A 25742-nucleotide genomic window follows, 5' to 3' on the forward strand; every position below is an offset into this window, starting at 1 on the left:
TGAATCCGACTGAGCATGCATTTCACTTGCTAAAGACAAAACTGCAGGGAAAATGCCCCAAGAACAAGCAGGAACTGAAGACAGTTGCAGTAGAGGCCTGGCAGAACATCACCAGGGATGAAACTCAGCGTCTGGTGATGTCTATGCCTTCCAGACTTCAGGCTGTAATTGACTACAAAGGATTTGCAACCAAGCATGAAAAAGTGAAGGTTTGATTTATGATTATTATTCTGTCCCATTACTTTTGCTCCCTTAATCCTTTCCACTCGTATGTCCCACATAGCGGGACATACGCAAAAACCTGATGCGCTCGTATGTCCCGGGACATCCCTGCAGCGGCGGTTTGCGGCACATCGGGACCGCCGTAAACCGCCGATCACTGTGCGCCGGTGTAATGTCTGATTGCGCTGTCCAGAAGCTCCCTTCCACACTGAGTAGCACGCATGCTCAGTGTGAAGTTAATTATGTTGCTCATGGTAAAATAAATCTCTCTGCTTCCACACATCTTACACTCCTCAAATTTTCAGGGTAGGGAGGGGATCCCCTGAACGACCTCTATGCCAAATTACAGCCCCCGAGCCCCGCTGGTTCAGGTGATAGATTAGAGAAACCCATCTCGGGAACCAGTGGGGCTCGGGGGCTGCAATTTTTTTTATCGAGGTCGTTCCCTTCCTACCCTGAAAATTTAAGGAGTGTATGATGTGTGGAAGCAGAGATATTTATTATTTTACCATCAGCAGCATAATTAAAGCGGACCCAAACCAAACATTTTTTTAATTAAAAATATTTAGTTGCAGCACTCTGACACATACAAAGATAAATAAACACTCCTTCAAGCCTATGAGCATTTCAGTGCATGCTTTTACCCCTTCTCTTTCCATAACTAGGGTTATACAGGTGGCAGCCATTAGCTATTCCTCCATTGCCGGACACCATCTACTCCACCAGTTTGCCGGAAAAATCCCGGCAATTTGGAAGGGAGGGGTTCCTCCAATAAATGTAACATATTTTATATTTGTCATCATGCAGCTGAAAAAAGGCTGCTATTTATTATTATAAGTTAGAAAATAGAAGTTATTTCTGACATCTTGTGTTTTTAATTTGGGTCCACTTTAAATAGGAAGTGTAGCCGCACAGTCTCCTACTGCGCATGCGGGGCAGCACAAATTAACAGGCAGCGTAATCAGACACAACACCGGTTTGTGGGCATGTAATACTACATGCCCACACACATAGTGCCCCCCAGCCACCAACCGGAAATCCGCAATCCTCCATGCCAGGAAGTGACATTTACATTTAAATGCCATTTCAGTTTCCTGGCTTTTGTTTTTTTTTATTAAATAAAAAATAGCTGCTGATTCTTTTCAGCAGATTCCATGATGATTCCTTGCAGATTACTGTATATTCCTGCGTATAAGACTACTTTTTAACCCTTGAAAATCTTCTGAAAAGTTGGGGGTCGTCTTATATGCCAGGTGTCATTGATGCCGGGTGATATGCCCTATCCTGTTACCGCCTCTCAGATCTCGCTGCTGAGCGCAATCTATTCTTCCATACCGCTCTGATAAACAGGTAGACAAGGAGAGCTGACCAGTCTACTTAAAGAGGAGCTGTTAGGTATAAGGTCTCAGAGAAAATAAACACATATCAGTAGCTAAACATTGGCTGTACTTACATTACATATGCATTTCACTGTCCATGTTTGGATTTCACAGAATTTTTATATAGTATTTGCAGAGATTGATGCTCCTGACAGCTCATGGCAGGTTCCATGTTTGTCTGTCTCCTATGAAGCCAAATATGTCGTCATGTCCTCCCTGCTTCCTGATGATAAGACTCACACAAAAGATCGGTAATGTAAAACACTACTGTGCAGTGAATATTAATTAGCCATGTGGCTAGGAACAATAGCGGACTCCTGCAGTATACTCCGCCGGGAGTTTTTTCAGTGCTGTGAGCTGCTGCTGTTGTAACACAAGCCCTGTATCTTATCACTAGCAGCCGAGGGGAGGGACCCAGAATGCTTTGCTGTATGGTATGCGGCTCTCGGCTTCTTAAGAGCTTGGGTCTAACAGCCTTGCTGTTCAGCACACATCAAAACTAAGAGATTTTTAACTTCAGTATTGCCTTTTTGGCTTCCTTTTAAACTGTTTAACACAGGAGAATAGAGGCTTAAATTAGCTTTTGCAGCCTGACAGTTACTCAGGGAAGGTTCAGGGAGGGTGGGGAAAAAATAAAAATCAATTTCCACTTACCTGGGGCTTCCTCCAGCCCGTGGCAGGCAGGAGGTGCCCTCGCCGCCGCTCCGCAGGCTCCCGGTGGTCTCCGGTGGCCGACCCGACCTGGCCAGGCCGGCTGCCAGGTCGGGCTCTTCTGCGCTCCAAGTCCCGGTACTTCTGCCTCCCACGCCGGCGCTCTGATGTCATCGGACGTCCTCCGGGCTCTACTGCGCAGGCGTAGAACTACTGCGCATGCGCAGTACAGCCCGGCGGACGTCCGATGACGTCAGAGCGCCGGCGTGGGACGCAGAAGTACCAGGACTTGGAGCGCAGAAGAGCCCGACCTGGCAGCCGGCCTGGCCAGGTCGGGTCGGCCACCGGAGACCACCGGGAGCCTGCGGAGCGGCGGCGAGGGCACCTCCTGCCTGCCACGGGCTGGAGGAAGCCCCAGGTAAGTGGAAATTGATTTTTATTTTTTCCCCACCCTCCCTGAACCTTCCCTTTAAGGAGAGTTGACCAATGCAACAAGTCAATTGACTATATACTGTTATATACTGGGTAACACATACAGCACAGCAGCAGTATCTGTTCATACACAGCACCAGTACATGATTTTTTTATTTTTATTTTAATTAGGTGTATGTTGGAAGAGGGGTAGTCTTATACGGCGAGTATATCATAAACTCTATATTTTAACTGGAAAAGTTGGGAGGTCGTCTTATACTCCCAGTCGTCTTATACGCCGGAATATACGGTACTTTGCAGATTTATTGCAGATTGCCTGCAAAGTTGCATATGGAATCAATAGAATCCTATGGAATGGACTGGGGAGGGTGTAAATAGTAGCCAGTATTGCTAATCTGCTCAATCGAAATACCAACGATTGCATTGTGTGTAGAGACAGTAAGAGATCGGGTGGCGGGAATCAAACCACCTATTGCAAAACTTGCTCACGCAGGCCAGGATTACACCCAGGAAACTGGTTTACAATTTACCATACCCTGGCTTTCTCCTCTGCTACCAGCCAATAGAAGATGCCAAACTGTCCAAATAAGGTATCAAATTAAACGTTATAATGTGTTCTTTAAAATAAGATATACCATGTTACTATGTTATGTTCCATGTTAAAATGGGAGAGAGAGTAAGAGGGAGAGTACATTTCTTTAAAGGACTTAGGAGGCCTGTTTGCTCAAAAAAAAAAAAAATATACACTATAAAATAAGATACCTGTGTCAGTTTGTGAGGCACGGAGGACTCCGTCCGCGCACTCCGTGCCGTTCCGCTGGGTCCCCGCCGCTCAGTATTCTCCCCCCCCCCCCCCCCCCCCCGGAACGACCCCCGACTGCACGGCCCGGGTCGAGCTCTCCAGCCTTCACAAAGATGGCCGCGGCTGCGCAGCTCTAAGGCCAACCACCCGATTCACGTAACAGGCTGTTTCCTGTAGCGTGGATCGGGGGGTTGGCCTTAGAGCTGCGCAGCCGCACTCGCGGCTATGCGGACGTTCGGGGGGGGGGGGGGGGGGAATACTGAGCGGCGGGGACCCGGCGGAATGGCACGGAGGGCGCGGACGCCGTCCTCCGTGCCTTACAAACTGACACAGGTTTCTAACTTTTATTTTTTTTGAGCAAACAGGCCTCGCAAGTCCTTTAAAAAACAAACTCCCAGCAGAAATGACTTCCTTTAGGAAAGAACGAGTGGAAAGGGTTAACAAGTGGGAGGCACATATGCAAATCGTAATTCCTACACTGTTCACCTGATTTGGATGCAAATACCCACACATTAACCTCCTTTGCGGTAATCCCGAGCTGAGCTCGGGGTATGCCGCCGGAGGTCGCCGCTCAGGCCCTGCTGGGCCGATTTCCATTCTGAAAAAAGCAGCACACGCAGCTGGCACTTTGCCAGCCGCGTGTGCTGCCCGATCGCGTGCAGCGGCGAAAGAGGGTCCCCCCAGCCGCCCGAGCCCAGCGCAGCCGGAACAAACAGTTCCGGCCGGCGCTAGGGGCTGGATCGGGCGGCTCTGACGTCAGGACGTCGACTGACGTCCATGACGTCACTCCGCTCGTCGCCATGGCGACGAGGAAAGCGAAACAAGATAGGCCGCTCATTGCGGCCTATCTTGTTACTTTCGATTGCCGGAGGCGATCGAAAGAACGCTTCCGGAGCGCCCTCTAGTGGGCTTTCATGCAGCCAACTTTCAGTTGGCTGCATGAAATAGTTTTTTTTTTATTTAAAAAAAACCCTCCCGCAGCCTCCCTGGCAAAATAAATAAACCGCCAGGGAGGTTAATGTTGACAGTCTGCAGTTAAAGCACATCCTGTTCGTTTCATTTAACATCCATTGTGGTTGTGTATAAAGCAAAAAATGTTAGAATTGTGTTGATTTCCCAATATTCATGGACCTGACTGTATATATACTAAACTTGGTGCCTCCATGTTCCAGGAGCGTTTTGTACATGTTCACCCCCAATTGGTGTCGTCCTTTGTCCCCCATGTGGCCCCTTCCATCTTCAGTGTACCCCCAGTGTGTCCGCTACCCCCTGCCTCCTGCTCGCTCCTCAGTGTATAGGTAGCAAGTGTAGCGGCAGAGTGTCTTACCCAATCCATGGCGCCCGCTGGGATTTCAGACCTGTACGCTACCGCACTTCTCCTCTAGTAACATCTTAGGGCTCTAGTAACTCCTAAGATGACTTTGGGAAAGTTGTATAGTCAGTTGGTAGTCACCAGTACAGCAGTGTCCCACCAATTCAGTCAGATTCCGCTCACATCGCTGCGGAAGGAGGCTTGGGGGGCCCGAGTGCTCCCGAAGACGGGCCACTCCATACTGCGCACGTGCGAGCGCGCTCGCTCCCTCCCTTGCACGTGCGAGCGCGCTCGCTCCCTCCCTTGCGCACTCGCACGTGCGAGCGCGCTCGCTCCCTCCCTTGCGCACTCGCACGTGCGAGCGCGCTCCCTCCCTTGCGCACTCGCACGTGCGAGCGCGCTCGCTCCCTTGCGCACTCGCACGTGCGAGCGCACTCGCTCCCTTGCGCACTCGCTTGTGCGCGCGCAGCGCTCGCTCCCTTGCGCACTCGCACGTGCGCGCGCTCGCTCCCTTGCGCACTCGCACGTGCGCGCGCTCGCTCCCTTGCGCACTCGCACGTGCGCGCGCTCGCTCCCTTGCGCACTCGCACGTGCGCGCGCTCGCTCCCTTGCGCACTCGCACGTGCGCGCGCTCGCTCCCTTGCACACTCGCACGTGCGCGCGCTCCCTTGCACACTCGCACGTGCGCGCGCTCCCTTGCACACTCGCACGTGCGCGCTGCTCGCTCCCTTGCACACTCGCACGTGCGCGCGCTCGCTCCCTTGCACACTCGCACGTGCGCGCGCTCGCTCCCTTGCACACTCGCACGTGCGCTCGCTCCCTTGCACACTCGCACGTGCGCGCGCTCGCTCCCTTGCACACTCCCTCGTGCGCAGTATGGAGCTGCCTGTTTTCAGGAGGACCCGGCTCCCAAAGTCCTCTGCGGCGGAGGATTGAAACATTGAAGCCAGCGCTGCACCAAGGGCACCAGGAGAGGGGAGACTCATGAGGACCCGCAGCTTTCCCTCACCTTATGTGAAGTGTCTGGAATATTTTTTATTACCCCAAAGTTTCCATTGACTTTAACCACTTGCCGACCAGGGGTGATTTGCCTGATCTGTGCTGCGTGGGCTCTCCAGCCCGCAGCACAGATCAGTATTATGCCAGGGCGATCAGACTTCCCCCCCCCAGGGGGATGTCCTGCCAGGGGGGTCTGATCGCCACCGGCCATCTGCGTTTTGCGGGGGGGCTCCTCAAAGCCCCCCTCCGCAGCCATTTCCGCCCTCTGCCTCCTTACCTCCCTCCCTCTCTCCGTAATGCGCAGGACGGAGTTCCGTCCTGCGCATTGAAGGATAGGCTTCCGCCCAACAGATGCCGGCGATCCCCGGCCAATCAGAGGCCGGGGATCGCCGATCTGCCCTACGGCGCTGCTGAGCAGCAGCGCCGTATGATGTATACAGCGGGGATTTCTTCCCCGCGTGTTTACATTTTGCCGGCGAGCTACGATCGGCGGCTCTCCGGCTGTTCACGGAGACACTCTCCGTGAACTGACATGGAAAGGCCGCTCGATCGAGCGGCCGTTTCCATGGTAACCCGCAGACGACCAGTTTACGCCAATCGGCGTTAGCTGGTCGTCAAGAGGTTAAAGGACACAAAGTGCAAAAAAAGATTTGTTTCTACATTTACTTACTGATGGTGGACTAACATCTTCATCCTCTTTATTAGAGCCATCTTCTTCTATTTTGGATGTGTCATCCTGTCCATAGGAGCGGGACACCAAGCCAGCTTTGTCGTCATCTACAATGCAAGTTTATATTTTTAATGACAAACATTTTTAAATATGCCATATCTTTATACCATAATCTTTGTTATACACAGTTGTTTGCATTGGACATAAACCCAGTGGTGTAACTAAGGAGCTTGGGACCCCGGAGCGAGTTTTACATGGAGTCCCAGGCGCTCTATTGATATGAAATACAACTAAGGACAGCAGCAGCGTCAGAGACATGCAATAAGAGTAACAAACCAGCTTGTTAAGGATTACAACTATAGAATGCACATATTGAAGTGTTCATCATCAGCATAGCACCAATATAAAGCCAATACGATAGATGAAGGGGGCCCTTAGTGGGCCCCCCTGGTCCAGGGACCCTGATGTGATCACCACCTCTGCATCCTCTATTGCTACACCACTGCATAAACCTCATGGAAGATTAGGTTTCATATACATAATATTATAATATTATGGGGTAATATTCGACTCTTTCTCTTTTATTCCTCATGTTCACTCCATAACCAGCTCCTGCCATCTCCAACTCAAAAATATATATCTCGCATCCGTCCCTTTCTCACTCAAGACACAACCAAAATATTAATACATGCTGTTATAATTTCTCGTCTGGACTACTGCAACATACTACATTGTGGACTACCTTCTAACAGACTGGCCCCGCTCCAGTCGGTACTGAACTCAGCTGCTCGTCTCATTCATCTTTCTTCTCAATCTTCTTCTGCTGCTCCTCTCTGTCAAGCTCTTCACTGGCTGCAAATTAACCAGAGGATCCACTTCAAACTCCTAACCCTAACCTACAAAGCTCTCCACAATCTCTCTCCCAGGTACATATCCTCACTAGTTTCCAGGTACCAACCCAACTGCAATCTCAGATCTGCACATGATCTCCTGTTGTCCTTGTAACGATCGGTGTAACACAGAGAGGATCTGATTACCGGTGAACTGCAGTCTCACCAGGAATACAGAATATACCCGATTATTGGTGATCTGCAGTATCACTGATAATCAGATATCTCTACTAACCTCTGGACACCAGGGAGAACAAGTGAGTGTTATATGCAACAGTATACTTTGAGTACTTCTCCAGAAGTACGTTCCTTCCTATGGCCTAGACTCTCCAGGAGGGAGGAGCTAGGCTGAGGATAGGAAGGTCAGAGCGTGAGTGACACCCGAGAGGGAGGGTGTCACTAACAGGTCTGGGAACTGCCTCTAACCGTAAGGCCAGTTCTCGAGGTCGGCTAGCCAGGTCGTTAACACACAGACAGATAAAGTACAGAATCAGGATGCAAATACAGAGTCAGGAACGAGCAGAGTTTGGCAACAGGATATCAGAAATAGCAAGGTACAAGATCAGAGTTCAGAGGGATAGTCAGACAGGCGGAAGGTCATAACAAATACAATGCAATGTTCCTAATGCTAAGGTGTGAGCTCCTTGATGTCAACACCTTTGGAAACTATGCTAGAACACAGATACAAACAATGTCTGAGTGCTACCACGTTGTGATCGCAACGGCAGACAACCAGAGAATGCCCAGCACCCAGTATATATAGTAAGGTGCTCTCCAGCGCCTCCCTAAGTGCTGGACCAATAGCAAGTGGTGAAAATGTCAGCTCACCCTTTTCTGGCTGTCATATAAGCTCTGCCTCTCGGCGTGCGCGCGTCCTTCTGAATTTGTGTGGACTAGCAGTCCCAGCCACACCAGACATGTCTTGCAATGTAACCCTTGATTCAAGCGCGGGGACCGCCGCCCCGCTCTCTAAGGGAGCGGCGGTTTCCCCGCGTCCGGCCGCACTGTCAGTTGCCCTGCCATCCGTGCAATCTGCCGCCTCCAACACGGATACCACCGATCTGTCCCTGCGACGGTTTTTCCGCGTTGTGCCGCCATGTTGGACGCGGAAACAGCCGCCTCACTCTGAGCCTTTGCGGCGGCTTTTCCGCGTTTCCTCACAGTCCTCCTCTAGAACCACCTCCTTACATTCACGCTTACAAGATTTTACACGTGCTTCACCCCTTCTCTGGAATCCCCTCCCACAACATATCTGTCACTCGCCAACCTTTGCTACTTTTAAACGCTCTCTAAAAACTCATTTGTTCCGACAAGCATATGCGCTACCCTAGGCCACTTCCCTCTGTCCTAAGACCAAATTGCACTCCTACTAGGTATCCTAAAACACACTGCCTCTATATATTTGTTGTATACTACCCCTCCTCGTTTCCCCACATTCCCTTTAGATTGTAAGCTCACAAGGGCAGGGCTCTCTCCCCCTTTTGTGTCTTGCAAATCATTATACAGTTTATTCATCATGTTACTTTTATCACTGTCATTACCAATTCTGTATTCTGTATGCTGTATCATTTTTTGTATTTTGTCACTAATTATGTATCTTGTATATTGGTGTGCACCATTGTCTGTATTACGTACCCCAGGTTTGTTTCTTACTTCGTACAGCGCCACAGAATATGTTGGCGCTTTATAAATCAATTATAATAATAATAAATATCTACCGGCTGAAGTATTTTCTGACTGTGTGGCAGACATCCCCGTCACAATGTGTGAATGTGCAGCATAACTGCATTGCCTTGTACTGCAGGAGCTAAAGCATCTTTGTAAAAGCAGTTTGCAGCTGTTTGCTATGCCTACACGTTTCTGTTAGTAAGACTGGTGGGAACAACTAGATGGCGATCTGCATCATCTACAAATCATGTTGTGTGTGTGACTTCCACCTTAGAATATTTTCTTTACCTCTGGCCACACAGGTGAAACAGGAAGCAAAGGAGTAAATATATCAAATGGTAACAGGTGGTAATACAGAACCACTTAGTGTGGGGAAACAAATATTTGTAAATATATTGTCAAATGGACAACACAATGATGAATGAGGTCACTGCAGTGCTAGACTAAAGCTTGTCTGACAACCATTTGTGGATCCTGTCTGCACAGAACTACTAATGCTTCTTTTACACTCAAGGAACCAAATGCACATTTTTGTAAATCTGTAAACTCCTTGGTGTTCTGATTAGTTCTGGATTTTTTGTTCTAAAAGCTGTCCAATTTTTCTGCTTTTAGACACAAATTCATAGCTGCAGTAATAACACGCAGATGAACACCCCCCCCCCCCCCCCCTTTATTCCAGTTCAGACAGCCCAGCACAGAACTCACCTCCTAAGGGATCCAGCACCACATTCCTTCCTCCTGCCCTCCGGGAGGCACAATCTCTCTAACTCCTTCTTACTTGTATCAATCTCTATGATGTCTTTTGTCATGTGACTAGCGGCGATCCCACCTTAGGGATCGAGAGCCTCAGAGGACACAGAGGAGAGAGTGTCCGGATCCTGGGGAGATACTGTAAGTTGTATCAAATCTAAGACACCATCCATCACAAAATATACCCACAGGTCAATTTTATCCCAAAAAAAAGGAAAAAAAAAGTTCTTTGGGGGGATAAAATTGACCTGTGGGTATATTTTGTGAGGGAAGGTGTCAGATTTTTAGAATATGCTATGATTAGGGTTAGCTCCTCCTCCATATTTTAGTGGGAAATAGGAACCATGTAATTCAAACACGGCTTTCTTATGCTGGGGATACACGGTACGTTTCTGTATCATGTATTGACCAGCTGATCCGGCCAGCTGATAATATTCAGCTGGTCCGATCAAGCCGCTCGACCCCCGCCCGCTCGATACCCGCCGGCGGACAATGGCAGGGAATCGAGCAGTGATAAGGAAGCATCGGCGGGGACGAGCGGTAATCGATCAGCGTGCGAGCGGGGACGAGTCGGGGGTCGATCCGGCAGCTAAACGGCCACCAGATAGACCCGTGTATTCCCAGTAGGCCTGAAAGATAAATCGAAATTCAATCGAAATCACCAAGCTCACAATTTCTGAATCGTTAAAGTGTCAATTTCCGTGATTAAGTTATTTCCACATGAGGGAAGTTTGAAGAAGCAGCTTCAAACTTCCCCCCAAGTCAGAGCGCGTGTTTGCCGCAGCATCGGCAGTGTTGGAAATACCTTCTGACAGGAGTCGAGCTCTTTTCGTCCTCTCTTGCCGTCTCTTGTGCACGGCATACTTCCTGGTTCCTGTATGTCACATGACATACAGGAAGTATGCCGTGCATTTGGGCCTGCAGGAGGCAAAGTGGATAGACGGGAATTGCTGGACTTGTGTTGGAAGGTATGTCCAGCAGTGCTGCAGCTTGGGGGACGGGGTTACAGAGAGAGACCCAAAGGGTGCACAAATAGAGAAGATGATAGAGAGGCACAGAGTGGGAACAAAGCTTGATTTGAAGGAAATCGTGAATCGAATCAAAATCGTGATTTCGGACAGAAATCACTCAATTCAATTTTTTCTCAAAATCGTTCAGGCCTAATTCCCAGCATAAGTCTTTAGATAATATAGAGATACTGCAAGTCTCAAATGCCACTCCGCTGTCTTCAGTAACCTGCCCGGCGGTCACCATGACCCAGGCTCAGGATTACCGCTAGCAGCATGTTTGTCATGTTGTGCCTGGGTCAGGAATACCGTTATGTAGGTGAAAGAGGACCTGAACTCAGGACTTCTCTACTCTAAAAAAAAAAAAAAAGCAACAGCATGATAATGTTTAAAGAAAAACATGTCTTTGTTACAACGGATACAAATCCTGCAATACATCTGCAGTGTGTCTACTTCCTGCTGTCATGGAAGCAGACATAGGGTTAACATCCGGTTTTAAAAATTAGCTGCTCTGCCGAGACAGCCAGCTGACACCTCTGAAAGATCAAATTACACTGGTGATAAATCACTTATGAGGGGGAGACAGGCTAAACACTAAATCAGTGTTCACCCCAGAAATTTTTCTCCAGCCGCGTGGCATGAAAAACTAGCCGGGTGGAGCGAGATGATAGAATGGAAGGCCAGCGCTTCTCTGTACAACTCTACTTACATTAGAGAAGGAGGTGACCCAATGACAGCCGGGTGCTCACCAATACTAGCCGGGTGGAGCGAGATGATAGAATGGAAGGCCAGCGCTTCTCTGTACAACTCTACTTACATTAGAGAAGGAGGTGACCCAATGACAGCCGGGTGCTCACCAATACTAGCCGGGTGGAGCGAGATGATAGAATGGAAGGCCGGCGCTTCTCTGTACAACTCTACTTACATTAGAGAAGGAGGTGACCCAATGACAGCCGGGTGCTCACCAATACTAGCCGGGTGGAGCGAGATGATAGAATGGAAGGCCGGCGCTTCTCTGTACAACTCTACTAACATCAGAGAAGGAGGTGACCCAATGACAGCCGGGTGCTCACCAATACTAGCCGGGTGGAGCGAGATGATAGAATGGAAGGCAGGAGCTTCTCTGTACAACTCTACTTACATCAGAGAAGGAGGTGACCCAATGACAGCCGGGTGCTCACTAATACTAGCCGGGTGGAGCGAGATGATAGAATGGAAGGCCAGCGCTTCTCTGTACAACTCTACTTACATCAGAGAAGGAGGTGCCCCAATGACAGCCGGGTGCTCACCAATACTAGCCGGGTGGAGCGAGATGATAGAATGGAAGGCAGGAGCTTCTCTGTACAACTCTACTAACATCAGAGAAGGAGGTGACCCAATGACAGCCGGGTGCTCACTAATACTAGCCGGGTGGAGCGAGATGATAGAATGGAAGGCCAGCGCTTCTCTGTACAACTCTACTAACATCAGAGAAGGAGGTGACCCAATGACAGCCGGGTGCTCACCAATACTAGCCGGGTGGAGCGAGATGATAGAATGGAAGGCAGGAGCTTCTCTGTACAACTCTACTTACATCAGAGAAGGAGGTGACCCAATGACAGCCGGGTGCTCACTAATACTAGCCGGGTGGAGCGAGATGATAGAATGGAAGGCCAGCGCTTCTCTGTACAACTCTACTTACATCAGAGAAGGAGGTGACCCAATGACAGCCGGGTGCTCACTAATACTAGCCGGGTGGAGCGAGATGATAGAATGGAAGGCCGGCGCTTCTCTGTACAACTCTACTTACATCAGAGAAGGAGGTGACCCAATGACAGCCGGGTGCTCACCAATACTAGCCGGGTGGAGCGAGATGATAGAATGGAAGGCCAGCGCTTCTCTGTACAACTCTACTTACATTAGAGAAGGAGGTGACCCAATGACAGCCGGGTGCTCACTAATACTAGCCGGGTGGAGCGAGATGATAGAATGGAAGGCCGGCGCTTCTCTGTACAACTCTACTTACATCAGAGAAGGAGGTGACCCAATGACAGCCGGGTGCTCACCAATACTAGCCGGGTGGAGCGAGATGATAGAATGGAAGGCCAGCGCTTCTCTGTACAACTCTACTTACATCAGAGAAGGAGGTGACCCAATGACAGCCGGGTGCTCACTAATACTAGCCGGGTGGAGCGAGATGATAGAATGGAAGGCCAGCGCTTCTCTGTACAACTCTACTTACATTAGAGAAGGAGGTGACCCAATGACAGCCGGGTGCTCACTAATACTAGCCGGGTGGAGCGAGATGATAGAATGGAAGGCCAGCGCTTCTCTGTACAACTCTACTTACATTAGAGAAGGAGGTGACCCAATGACAGCCGGGTGCTCACTAATACTAGCCGGGTGGAGCGAGATGATAGAATGGAAGGCCGGCGCTTCTCTGTACAACTCTACTTACATCAGAGAAGGAGGTGACCCAATGACAGCCGGGTGCTCACCAATACTAGCCGGGTGGAGCGAGATGATAGAATGGAAGGCCAGCGCTTCTCTGTACAACTCTACTTACATTAGAGAAGGAGGTGACCCAATCACAGCCGGGTGCTCACTAATACTAGCCGGGTGGAGCGAGATGATAGAATGGAAGGCAGGAGCTTCTCTGTACAACTCTACTAACATCAGAGAAGGAGGTGACCCAATGACAGCCGGGTGCTCACTAATACTAGCCGGGTGGAGCGAGATGATAGAATGGAAGGCAGGAGCTTCTCTGTACAACTCTACTAACATCAGAGAAGGAGGTGACCCAATGACAGCCGGGTGCTCACTAATACTAGCCGGGTGGAGCGAGATGATAGAATGGAAGGCAGGAGCTTCTCTGTACAACTCTACTTACATCAGAGAAGGAGGTGACCCAATGACAGCCGGGTGCTCACTAATACTAGCCGGGTGGAGCGAGATGATAGAATGGAAGGCCAGCGCTTCTCTGTACAACTCTACTTACATTAGAGAAGGAGGTGACCCAATGACAGCCGGGTGCTCACTAATACTAGCCGGGTGGAGCGAGATGATAGAATGGAAGGCCAGCGCTTCTCTGTACAACTCTACTAACATCAGAGAAGGAGGTGCCCCAATGACAGCCGGGTGCTCACCAATACTAGCCGGGTGGAGCGAGATGATAGAATGGAAGGCCGGCGCTTCTCTGTACAACTCTACTTACATCAGAGAAGGAGGTGACCCAATGACAGCCGGGTGCTCACCAATACTAGCCGGGTGGAGCGAGATGATAGAATGGAAGGCCGGCGCTTCTCTGTACAACTCTACTTACATTAGAGAAGGAGGTGACCCAATCACAGCCGGGTGCTCACCAATACTAGCCGGGTGGAGCGAGATGATAGAATGGAAGGCCGGCGCTTCTCTGTACAACTCTACTTACATTAGAGAAGGAGGTGACCCAATGACAGCCGGGTGCTCACTAATACTAGCCGGGTGGAGCGAGATGATAGAATGGAAGGCCAGAGCTTCTCTGTACAACTCTACTAACATCAGAGAAGGAGGTGACCCAATGACAGCCGGGTGCTCACTAATACTAGCCGGGTGGAGCGAGATGATAGAATGGAAGGCAGGAGCTTCTCTGTACAACTCTACTTACATCAGAGAAGGAGGTGACCCAATGACAGCCGGGTGCTCACCAATACTAGCCGGGTGGAGCGAGATGATAGAATGGAAGGCCGGCGCTTCTCTGTACAACTCTACTAACATCAGAGAAGGAGGTGCCCCAATGACAGCCGGGTGCTCACTAATACTAGCCGGGTGGAGCGAGATGATAGAATGGAAGGCAGGAGCTTCTCTGTACAACTCTACTTACATCAGAGAAGGAGGTGACCCAATGACAGCCGGGTGCTCACCAATACTAGCCGGGTGGAGCGAGATGATAGAATGGAAGGCCGGCGCTTCTCTGTACAACTCTACTAACATCAGAGAAGGAGGTGACCCAATGACAGCCGGGTGCTCACCAATACTAGCCGGGTGGAGCGAGATGATAGAATGGAAGGCCGGCGCTTCTCTGTACAACTCTACTAACATCAGAGAAGGAGGTGACCCAATGACAGCCGGGTGCTCACCAATACTAGCCGGGTGGAGCGAGATGATAGAATGGAAGGCCGGCGCTTCTCTGTACAACTCTACTAACATCAGAGAAGGAGGTGCCCCAATGACAGCCGGGTGCTCACTAATACTAGCCGGGTGGAGCGAGATGATAGAATGGAAGGCAGGAGCTTCTCTGTACAACTCTACTTACATCAGAGAAGGAGGTGACCCAATGACAGCCGGGTGCTCACTAATACTAGCCGGGTGGAGCGCCCGGCTAAAAGAGCCTGGGGAGAACACTGCTAAATACACACAGGGTGCATTTCTCTGTTTCCCTTCCATGTGGTGCAAGAGTTCAGCTCCACTTTATAGCGGACCTGAACTTAGAACTTCCTCCCTGCTCTAAAAGATAAGCCTCAGCATTCTTTCTTACATCTGATACAAATCCTACAATAAATCTGCAATGTTTCTACTTCCTGCTTTCATGGAAGCAGACATATTGTTAACCTCCTGTGCTTTCAAATGAGCTTATCTGCCGTGGCAGTCAGGTGACCAGGGAAGAGATAAAATAAAAACTTGTGATGAGTCACAGATAAGGGGGAATTAGACAGGCTAAACCAGGCATGGGCAAACTTGGCTCTCCAGCTGTGAAGAAACTACAAGTCCCACGATGCATTGCAGGAGTCTGACAGCCACAGTCATGACTCATAAAGGCAAATGCATTGTGGGACTTGTAGTTCCTTAACCTCCTTGTCGGTTATCCCGAGCTCAGCTCGGGGTAACCTGCGCAGGAGGATTTCTCAGGCCCCGCTGGGACAATTTGCATAATTTTTTTTTGGCACTTTGCTAGCTGCGTGTGGTACACGATCGCCGCCACTACCCGCTGCACCGAGCCGCCCCCCCCCCCCAGCGCAGCCTGGCCAATCAGTGCCAGGCAGCGCTGAGGGGTGGATCGGGATTCCCTCTGACGCCCGGTCATCCCGCCCCGTCGCCATGGCGACCGGGGAAGCCCTGCAGGAAATCCCGTTTCGGAACGGGATTTCCTGCTTACTCTGATCGCCGGAGGGTGGGGGGCTCAATACATGATTTGAAAAAAAAAAAAAAAAAAGTAAAAAGTAAAAAGTGCTGCGCTGCCTCCTTGCCAGCGGGAATTGGACCGGCAAGGAGGTTAACAGCTGGAGGGCCAAATTTGCCCATGCCTGGGCTAAACTCTCTAAATACATACAGGGTGCATTTCTCTGTGTTTTCCTTCTGTCCTGTGCAAGAGTTCAGCTCCACTTTAAATTCAGGAAATTTGTATTTTAGAAGAAAAGTGTCTCCCAAATAACAGCAGTCAGCTACCACAGTCAGGGTTCGGCACCAGTACAGGGAGGGCTCATGTGAGAATAGGGTTAGGATTAGCATTAGTAAAATGTAACAATATTTTACTAATCAGAACTACCATTGTCCAATAGAAGAACATCTGTCATTTTACTAATAGTCTACTAGCAGCTATTTTCGGCACATAGGTTTCCCCAGCGCCCTTTATGCATGTACGCGGTCTAAGGGCCCAATGGGTTTCCAACAATGTCCTCAAGTACCACCAACAGGAATGTGTGTCTCAGCAGAGCTGATTATCTACCTCTGAGAATTCTCACCAAACATGCACAGATTGAGGTCCCAGTACTCACTGACCAGCATTGTGACGGATTATTCGGCATTTGCCAACAGAATTTCTGAATTGGCAGGTCCACCACTTCCATCCTGAGCTTTTGACAGCTAAGTACAGGTTCACCCTGAGCACATGTGATGGACGTGAAAGGGTCTAGAGAAGCCATAGGGAAAGTTATGCTGCCTTCAACATTGTACAGCATGACCGCATGGTGGTGGGTCAGTGAGAGTCAGGGATGCACAGACCTCTACAGGCTACACAACGGCACCTTGTCTGCCATTAGGAATCAGGATTGAATCCTTGGACCCGTATGTCACTCCGTACTCAGCAGGGCTGTGGAGTCGGTACAAAAATCTTCTGACTCCAACTCAGTTTATGAAACCACCGACTCCGGGTACCCAAAATGGCTCCGACTCCTCGACTCCCACTCCTTAATCTAATACTTCACAGGGCTGTGGATTTTGTACAAAAATCATCTGACTCAGTTTATGAGACCACGAATCCGACTGAAGAAAATCAAAACTGCACAAACTCAACCTCGTCGTGTAGCCTGAAAAACTGCAAGGCAGGAATGACGTCACAACTCAACCTAATTGATTAGAAAAATACACCATGTGCCATCACTCAACAGGCTTCAAAATGTATAACAAACTTTATTGTTAAGATTGCACAGACTGGGAAAAAAAAACAAAAAAAACCATAAAACCAATTAAAACAACTGGAGCGCTCCGTATCCAGACATGCCGCAACACACTCACACAGACCAACCACACAGGGGTACCGGTACCAGGACGGGGATTCTACCCTGCGGGGAAGGAGACAGGCGGAGCGGAGATGCAGGCTGTCCGGAAAGTGTCAATTTTCTAGACCAGGGAAATACAATGGCTTTCCGATATATAGCAAGGGGTAAGTGTAACTCTTCACCCGCTTCGCGGGACTCACCACTCTTCTTCCCTATGCCTTCTTTGAACGTAGCTGTGCGCACAGTGGAACTCCTCACTCTTCCGCCGGACCTCAATCCAAAGGAGAGGTCTCCGGTCTGCAGTGAACCAACGGCCGCATGCAATGCCAAAGGGAGATCCCGGCTTGAGACACTCCGAGTCACTCCAGTTCGAAGTGCGGGTTGAGACCCCGCCCACCTACGCGTTGCGCCCGCCTACCACGGGCTTCAACTGGGTGTAGCTGATTGTATAAGGCACTTCCCCTTTATACCTGCGTTTCATGCTGGTTCTTCCTCCTATCTGTCACAGCCTCTTCCAGGTGCCAAATACAACAGACCTCCTTATTCCTTGTATGCGCAACACAGAGTTACAAACGCCTGGAGTGCAAACAGACCCTCCCACTCAGGCGGGGAGCAATAGGGAAAGCATATCAGTTCCACAAACCACGCATATGTCCATCCTTCCAAGACAGGATTTTATAAAGTTTTTAGGCAAGATTCATGGACAATATAAACCGTATTTATAAAGAGTTTATAGGAAGTTTACAGGAAGGGTGCAAAGTCCAGATCATTATTGAGGCCAGCAGGCTCCAGTGAATTCAATATGTATATCCAACGACTCTCCTTTTGCAACAGAGCCTTCTCTCTGTCCCCTCCTCTTCCCTTGTCAGGTAGTCTGTAAATGCCCCTAAATCTAAGGCCAGTAGGGTTACTATTATGTACTACTCCAAAATGCTCCGCCACCGCACTTCTATATTCTCCGCTCTTTTGCTTTCCACACCTGATGTCACTTAGGTGTTGTCCAATGCATTTCTTCAACGCTTTTGTAGTCATGCCTACATATATTCTTTTGCATGGGCAAGTTAACTGGTACACCACCCATTCTGACTTACAATTTATGAAACTTCTAATCTCCCATTCTTTGTCCCCCGTCGAGTTCAGAAAAGTCTTTGTCACATCCACATATATGCACACTGAACACCCTCCACACCTAAACATTCCATTTGGGGTTCTATTCCCCAACCAGGTGTCAGCCCCTTTTGAGGACACCTGAGAGTGTACCAACGTATCACGTAGGTTAGGGGGCCTGCGTGCCACCATCAAAGGTCTTTCACCCACTATTCTTAACAGCTCAGGATCTGTCAGTAAAATCCCCCAGTGTCTATCCAGGATCTCCTGGATTTTATGCCATTGGGCATTAAAGGGGCTAATGAAACGGGTGACATCAGATGTCCTCTCCTTACTCTTTACTCTGCCCTCAAGGAGACTCTGTCGGGATGTGTTTATGGCCCTATCAATACTAGAGCACAAAGTTTCATGTCCATACCCTCTGTCACGAAAACGGTCGTACATCTGTCTAGCCTCTAATCCGAAGTCATCATCCCGCGAACAATTTCGGCGAATCCGCAAAAATTGGCCCGTGGGTATACCATTCTTGAGGCTGCGTGGATGATGGCTGGCGGCATGGAGGAGAGTATTACCCGCCGTAGGCTTACGGAAGGTCCTGGTGACCAGGGTTTCCCCCTCCATCCATATCCACAAATCCAAAAAGGAAATACCCAGACGGCTATGGGTATAAGTGAGGTTGAGATTTCTCTGGTTCTGGTTCAACAAATCAATGAACATCTCCAGCCTCTCCTCACCTCCACTCCACACCACCAGCACATCATCCATGTATCTAAGCCATACCCGGACGTAACGCTCAAACATCTCCATGGGATAGACATCTTGGCGTTCCCACAGGCCTAGATGTAAGCAGGCATAGGCAGGTGCGCACGCCGCGCCCATCGACGTGCCGCGCACCTGCCTATAGTGGGAACCGCCAAACAGAAAACAATTGTGCTCCAATATGAACCGCATCGCCTGGGAGATGAATTCATTATGGGCGGCCAGATCGGGGTGGGCATCCCGTAAAAAGAAATCCAGGGCAGCCAAACCAGTCTCGTGGGGAATAGACGTGTACAAACTCTCTACATCTATACCCACGAGAATATCGCCCCCCTCAACCCTGACCCCCTCCACATTTCTCAAAACATCCCGGGTGTCTAAAACAAAGGACGGTAGAGAGGTAACAATATCACGGATCTTAGCATCAATCCACTTCCCTAGTCGTTCAGTGGGCCCCATCAATGGCGCTTACAATAGGACGCCCTGGGGGTTTGTTGAGGTTTTTATGAACCTTAGGAATAAGGTATAAGAGGGGAACCGAAAATGTGGTTACCCTAATATAATCCTTCTCAACAGGGCTCAAGATCCCTGCTTCTCCTGCATCGTCCACCAATTGGTTAACACCCATAGTAATCCTCTCAAAGGGGTTACATCTGAGTTTTGTATAGGTGTTAATATCAGATAATTGTCTATTTGCTTCTGCAAAATATGCCTCCTTTGTCCATAGCACCACATTTCCCCCCTTGTCACTTGGTCTGATTACAATTTCCTGTGACTCCCTCAACTCTGTCAGCGCCCTTCTCTCCCCCTGGGTAAGATTGTCACGGCCTCTGTGATTCCAGTTGACTGTTTTAAGGTCATCAGAAACTAATCTCAAAAAGATCCCCAGGGCCTTGCTACTACCCGGTGGGGGCATGAAGTTAGATTTCCTTCTAAGAGGTGTAAAAGAAATCTCACCGAAATTGTCAGCCACTAGCCTTTCTTCTTTAGTATGATAAGTCTCATCTTTCAGGGCCTCTAGTTCTCTTAATAACTTTCTATCATGGATAGTAAAATAAGAGCTCAAGGGATCAGACATATCCTGTGACACATTTTGTCCCTGCCCATCCAATTCATCTGTTTTACTATGACCGTATTTAAGTTTCAACATAACCCTTCGGGCAAATAAATGAAGATCTTTTTGAATTTCAAACTCATCCCCCCCATAAACCGGTGAGAAGGACAAGCCCTTTCCAAGGAGGGAAATGTGGTCAGGACCCAAAGGGAAATCCGATAAATTGATAACATTACGCAAAGGCTCATTATCCAGAGGGGATGGGCCAGCAGGGTCATGAGAGGCCAGCAAAAGAACACCACCATTGTCACCTGATTTCTTTGGTGCACACATGGTGTTAGTTATTGGTTCTTCCCCTTCCTGGGTGGCTGGACCCTTAAGATAGGTTTCAATTTCTGTTCTTTTCCTTGCCTCTTCTTTTTCCCTCTTCCTCTCCCTTTTCTTCTGGTTATTCCGACGACGTCTTCGTCGTCGCTTTCCTCTAAAAAAGAGATCGATTTCCCAGAGGCAGACGATACAGGGGAGCAAGATCCCACACTGCTACCTTCCTCACCTGAGGGGGTTGGCTTACTACCCACACGGGACCTTTTACCACCTGGGAGGTAATCAACTCCAACGCCGACTCCGGGTTCCCAAAAATGCCCCGACTCCACAGCCCTGGTACTCAGGTGCAGAGGTTCCTCCTTGAGCATGACAAATGCCTGTTCCCAGAGAGCATGCAGGCATTTCCTGGAGGATGACAGAATTCATACTATCGACTGGCCCCATGTTCACCTGACACCCCCAGATTGCATCTCAGACTGGCCAGGAGCTCAGCGATTTCCTGGTTGAGATCTGGGAGTTGATTCCCCAGCACACTATCTATTGGGCAGCACGGTGACATAGTGGATAGCACTCTCCCCTTGCAGGGTCCATGGTTCTAAGCCAAGCCAGAGAACTATCTGCACAGAAATAGTATGTTTTCCTCTTGTCTGTATGGGTTCAGGTATGGCTGGACACACCGGCTCTCGCAGCAGACTCGCAAGCAGGCAGGCAGGGCTGCGCGCACTCAGGCTCTCAGGCATGGCTGCACACACTGGCTCTCGGCCATGGCTGCACACACCGGCTCTCAGGCATGGCTGCACACACCGGCTCTCAGGCATGGCTGCACACACCGGCTCTCAGGCAGGCATGGCTGCACACACCGGCTCTCAGGCAGGCATGGCTGCACACACCGGCTCTCAGGCAGGCATGGCTGCACACACCGGCTCTCAGGCAGGCATGGCTGCACACACCGGCTCTCAGGCAGGCATGGCTGCACACACCGGCTCTCAGGCAGGCATGGCTGCACACACCGGCTCTCAGGCAGGCATGGCTGCACACACCGGCTCTCAGGCAGGCATGGCTGCACACACCGGCTCTCAGGCAGGCATGGATGCACACACCGGCTCTCAGGCAGGCATGGATGCACACACCGGCTCTCAGGCAGGCATGGATGCACACACCGGCTCTCAGGCAGGCATGGATGCACACACCGGCTCTCAGGCAGGCATGGCTGCACACACTGGCTCTCAGGCAGGCATGGCTGCACACCCTGGCTTTCAGGCAGGGCTGCACACACTGGCTCTCAGGCAGGGCTGCACACACTGGCTCTCAGGCAGGGCTGCACACACTGGCTCTCAGGCAGGGCTGCACACACTGGCTCTCAGGCAGGGCTGCACACACTGGCTCTCAGGCAGGGCTGCACACACTGGCTCTCAGGCAGGGCTGCACACACTGGCTCTCAGGCAGGGCTGCACACACTGGCTCTCAGGCAGGGCTGCACACACTGGCTCTCAGGCAGGGCTGCACACACTGGCTCTCAGGCAGGGCTGCACACACTGGCTCTCAGGCAGGGCTGCACACACTGGCTCTCAGGCAGGGCTGCACACACTGGCTCTCAGGCAGGGCTGCACACACTGGCTCTCAGGCAGGGCTGCACACACTGGCTCTCAGGCAGGGCTGCACACACCGGCTCTCAGGCAGGGCTGCACACACCGGCTCTCAGGCAGGGCTGCACACCCAGGCTCTCAGGCAGGGCTGCACACACCGGCTCTCAGGCAGGGCTGCACACACCGGCTCTCAGGCAGGGCTGCACACACCGGCTCTCAGGCAGGGCTGCACACACCGGCTCTCAGGCATGGCTGCACACACCGGCTCTCAGGCATGGCTGCACACACCGGCTCTCAGGCAGGGCTGCACACACCGGCTCTCAGGCAGGGCTGCACACACCGGCTCTCAGGCAGGGCTGCACACACTGGCTCTCAGGCATGGCTGGACTCTCTGGATCTCAGGCATGGCTGGACCCCCCATAGATGTACAGTCAGACCCCCCCCCCCCCCCCCCCCCAGGCTCTCACCCTCGGCCTCCCCCTCGCTGTCCGGCTCGGGCTCGGAGTCTCCGGCATACACGGCTAAGGAAGACAGGACGTTCTTCTTGTTGGCCGCCATCGCGCCTCGCAGCACGTAAATGACGTCACACTACACCGGAAGCAGCCAGTGCGGGAAATGTTACCATGACAACAGTGGCCAGGTGTAGACACGTCATCAGCAGGCGCCCGGGCCGCCGGAAGTTGGGGGAAGTTTGGATGGGACAGGTCTGTGCGGCTTGTGGCGGTGGTGGCTCTGGATATTGTTATGTACGGGGAGGGGGTGCAGGGTGTGTGGGGGGGACAGTCAGTGTATGTCCGGCTAGTGTACTGTGTGGCCAGAGGGGAGAGTGCGCCCGTGTCCCCCGGTCACTGCTGGCTGCTGTCACTGCTCTGCGGCCACGCGCTCTCCTCTGCAGTGTCGCTATTATGTTGCTATTTACTGCCTGGCTTGACACATTGTGATACTATTTTATTTTGCAGAAGAGAAAACATAAACCATTTTGAATATTAGATACTCCACCTACATAGCTCCCAACTGTCCCTCTTTGGCAGCCCTGCCCCTCTGTCCTTCTTATTTGTCCCTCTTTCTATGTAAATATATATATTTCTCTACTAAAATGGTGTTTGCTTGACTCTAAACTTTATTCCCACCCTTTAAATGGATATATTACTAATTCTAAAATGTTCATATGAAGGAAAATGAAGGACCAGTGTGGTTTGAATTATAAAATAACATATTCTTCTTATGAAATCGTTATGGCATGCGTGACTAGGGGTGTGATCAGGGGTGTGGCTTAAGTGTCCCTCTTTCTCATCTCAAAAAGTTGGGAGGCATGTACCTAATAGCTAAAACTCATATCCAGAAGAAATACATTCATTTTGGATAGTTTTGAAAGTTAAAACAATTTATGGGGTTTACTGTTCTCTTGTACATTAAGGTTATCCCAGATTTCTTGTCTTATTTAGGGATGAGCTGAAAATTAAACTTTAGATGAATTTACTGTGGGCAACAATGGTTTGCTTTCTTAAAACAGAATTTGTGATGATTCAGTTTGGAGTGAGCTTGAGATGACTCCCACAATGGCCATCATTCATAAAGGACCAGTCGGTAGTGCGGGAAAACACCGTTCTTCTCCGCAACCGGTACTTAAGACTTCTGGGTGGTCATTTATAAAGAAGTTGCCTGTTGTGGTAGAAGTGCGGAGGTTTTCTGGAGGAAACTGGCGGGAGCGTGGCGGAAGACATGCGGAAACATAAAAGCTGCCCGATTCCCTCCGTGCGCTCCTCTGTCTGATGCTGCTTGGGAGGTCCGTCCCATTCATTTACATGTAATCCGCCCGCCTATCGCTACTGTCCAGCAAGCGGTATTTTCCTTCCGCATACCGCTTGCTCTAATCTTTATGAATGGACGTGTTTGTTACTTTTTCTAGATAAATCTAGAAAAACTCCGCACAAGACGGAAATGTATCGCTCTGCTCGGTAGTGTCATTTTTTCATGCGGAAAGAGCCTTTATGAATGCTGACTTTGCCGAGTGTTCGGTAAAGTCAGCTGTTTTTAGCATTTCCGCATGCGGAAATGCTTTATGAATGATAGCCATAGTATCACTGCGGAATATATGCAAATTAACCATTGTTATATTTGCATATATTAGGCAGTAATGCATTGTGGGAGACGTCTCAAGCTCACTCCAACCTGAATTATAGCATATTCTTTCTGTTTTAAGAAAGCTAACCATTGTTTTCCTTAGTATTTTAGTAAGGGGGCTTTAGGACCATTGTAGCCCTCTACACACTCCAGTGAGTTCTAGTTCACCATGAGCCTGCTGGTTAGTCTGTACCTTACTGTGGGCAGAATTAGGACTTCCCTCAGCCCCATGCAGCCGATCGGTGCCCTCGCAGCCCCGCTCTGACGCTCCAGGACCCGCCGGCGAACACTTCCAGGAGGCTGATTGTGAAAAGTAGCCTGGTCTCTAGGGGGGTGTAAGCCTGTGGTCTTCAAGTGGGCAAAAGAGTTTTCCAGGACGTCTCAGGACAGCAACCCTGAGACTTGTCTCCTTCCATTTTAGATTGGACAGGACGCTAGTTAAAAAATTAACATAATGAGATTAGGCAGGAACAGGCAGCATATATAAGACAGCATTCCCTTACCCTCCTCAGTTGTTTTCCTGTCCAGCAGGATGCTGGTTCGCTGGAGGGGCTGGCTACCCATGAGGGAACTTCAGGAGCCGCGGCTGCCACGCTTTCCGACTTGCGCTGGTCAGTTGGAGCCATGCGCGGACGCTGGCCGCACGCATCTGCCTCTCCCTGCATTGTGCGCAGACGCGCTGAAGACTGGAGGTCTTCCGTAGACGGACTTCCGCCGGAAGGACGCACGCATCACATGACGGAGTCATGTGATCGGCTGAGAGGAAGGAGGAAGTCAGCCTGGCGTGCGCTGCAGCGGCCATTCACCGCTATAGAGCTAGGGCTCCGAATCAAGGCGGAAACGGCGCGGATCAGGTAAAAGACCTCAGGTGCATAACCTGAGTTTGGGCGGAGCACCACAGAGTGCTATTTAAGATGGCATCATGGTCATTTTTTCTATTAGGCTGACCATGGAAACACCCGCAGGCTCTTGCTCCCAGGGCTCTGAGGAGACAAGCTCCACTCCCTCTCTGGTATGTGTCACATTGGTTATTTGACTTAATACCTGAATTGTGTGTATATTCATTGTTTGAGGGAGGTTCAGGCTTTAGCTATTTCCTTTGTCTGTGTTTTTCAGCCAAAGAATGTAAAGTCGGATTCAAGGCACAAACAGGATAGGCCTACCAAGTCTGATAAAACTGATAAGCCTGATAAAACGACTACTTCTGAAACTAAGTCTGTACCTAAGTCAAAGAAGTGTGCAGTATGCAATACTCGTATGCCGGACTCAGCTAAGCATCTGTGTCAGTCTTGCACGGAAAAGGTGGTTAAGGACGAGTCACCCACTCTGTTAAAAGACCTTATGGGTTGGATGAGATCAGAGATGTCATCAGCTATTCAGGAGATTAAGAGATCAGCCATAAATCCTGATGTGCCCCCGAGTACACCTCCTGTTACTCTACCTTCCGATGCCCCTATTGCTGGTACTTCCCAGTCCCCTATCAGACCACCTAAGAGAAGGAGGATTGAGATAGACTCAGAAAGGTCAGAGGGCACTCTCCAAAACTAGATC

At 50.2% G+C, this 25742-nt stretch overlaps 2 protein-coding genes across 2 annotated transcripts in view; one reads left to right on the top strand and one right to left on the bottom strand.

The window, feature by feature from the left end:
* SAP30BP (SAP30 binding protein) overlaps positions 1-22666 on the bottom strand; it is a 127977-nt gene extending 105311 nt beyond the window's left edge. The window contains exons 1-2 of the mRNA XM_068264122.1: positions 22535-22666; positions 6468-6574 (exon numbers count right to left, since the gene is read on the bottom strand). Of these exons, the coding sequence (XP_068120223.1) occupies positions 6468-6574; positions 22535-22625 (198 nt within the window). The 5' untranslated portion in view covers positions 22626-22666. The remainder of the gene's footprint in view (positions 1-6467; positions 6575-22534) is intronic.
* A 46-nt stretch (positions 22667-22712) lies between these two features.
* The window catches only part of RECQL5 (RecQ like helicase 5), a 179269-nt gene continuing 176239 nt past the window's right edge, over positions 22713-25742 (top strand). The window contains exon 1 of the mRNA XM_068262699.1: positions 22713-22771. The gene's annotated coding sequence lies outside the window, so the exon portion shown is untranslated. The remainder of the gene's footprint in view (positions 22772-25742) is intronic.

This window comes from Hyperolius riggenbachi, chromosome 12 (genome assembly GCF_040937935.1).
Source record: "Hyperolius riggenbachi isolate aHypRig1 chromosome 12, aHypRig1.pri, whole genome shotgun sequence".
Taxonomy (NCBI): Eukaryota; Metazoa; Chordata; class Amphibia; order Anura; family Hyperoliidae; genus Hyperolius; species Hyperolius riggenbachi.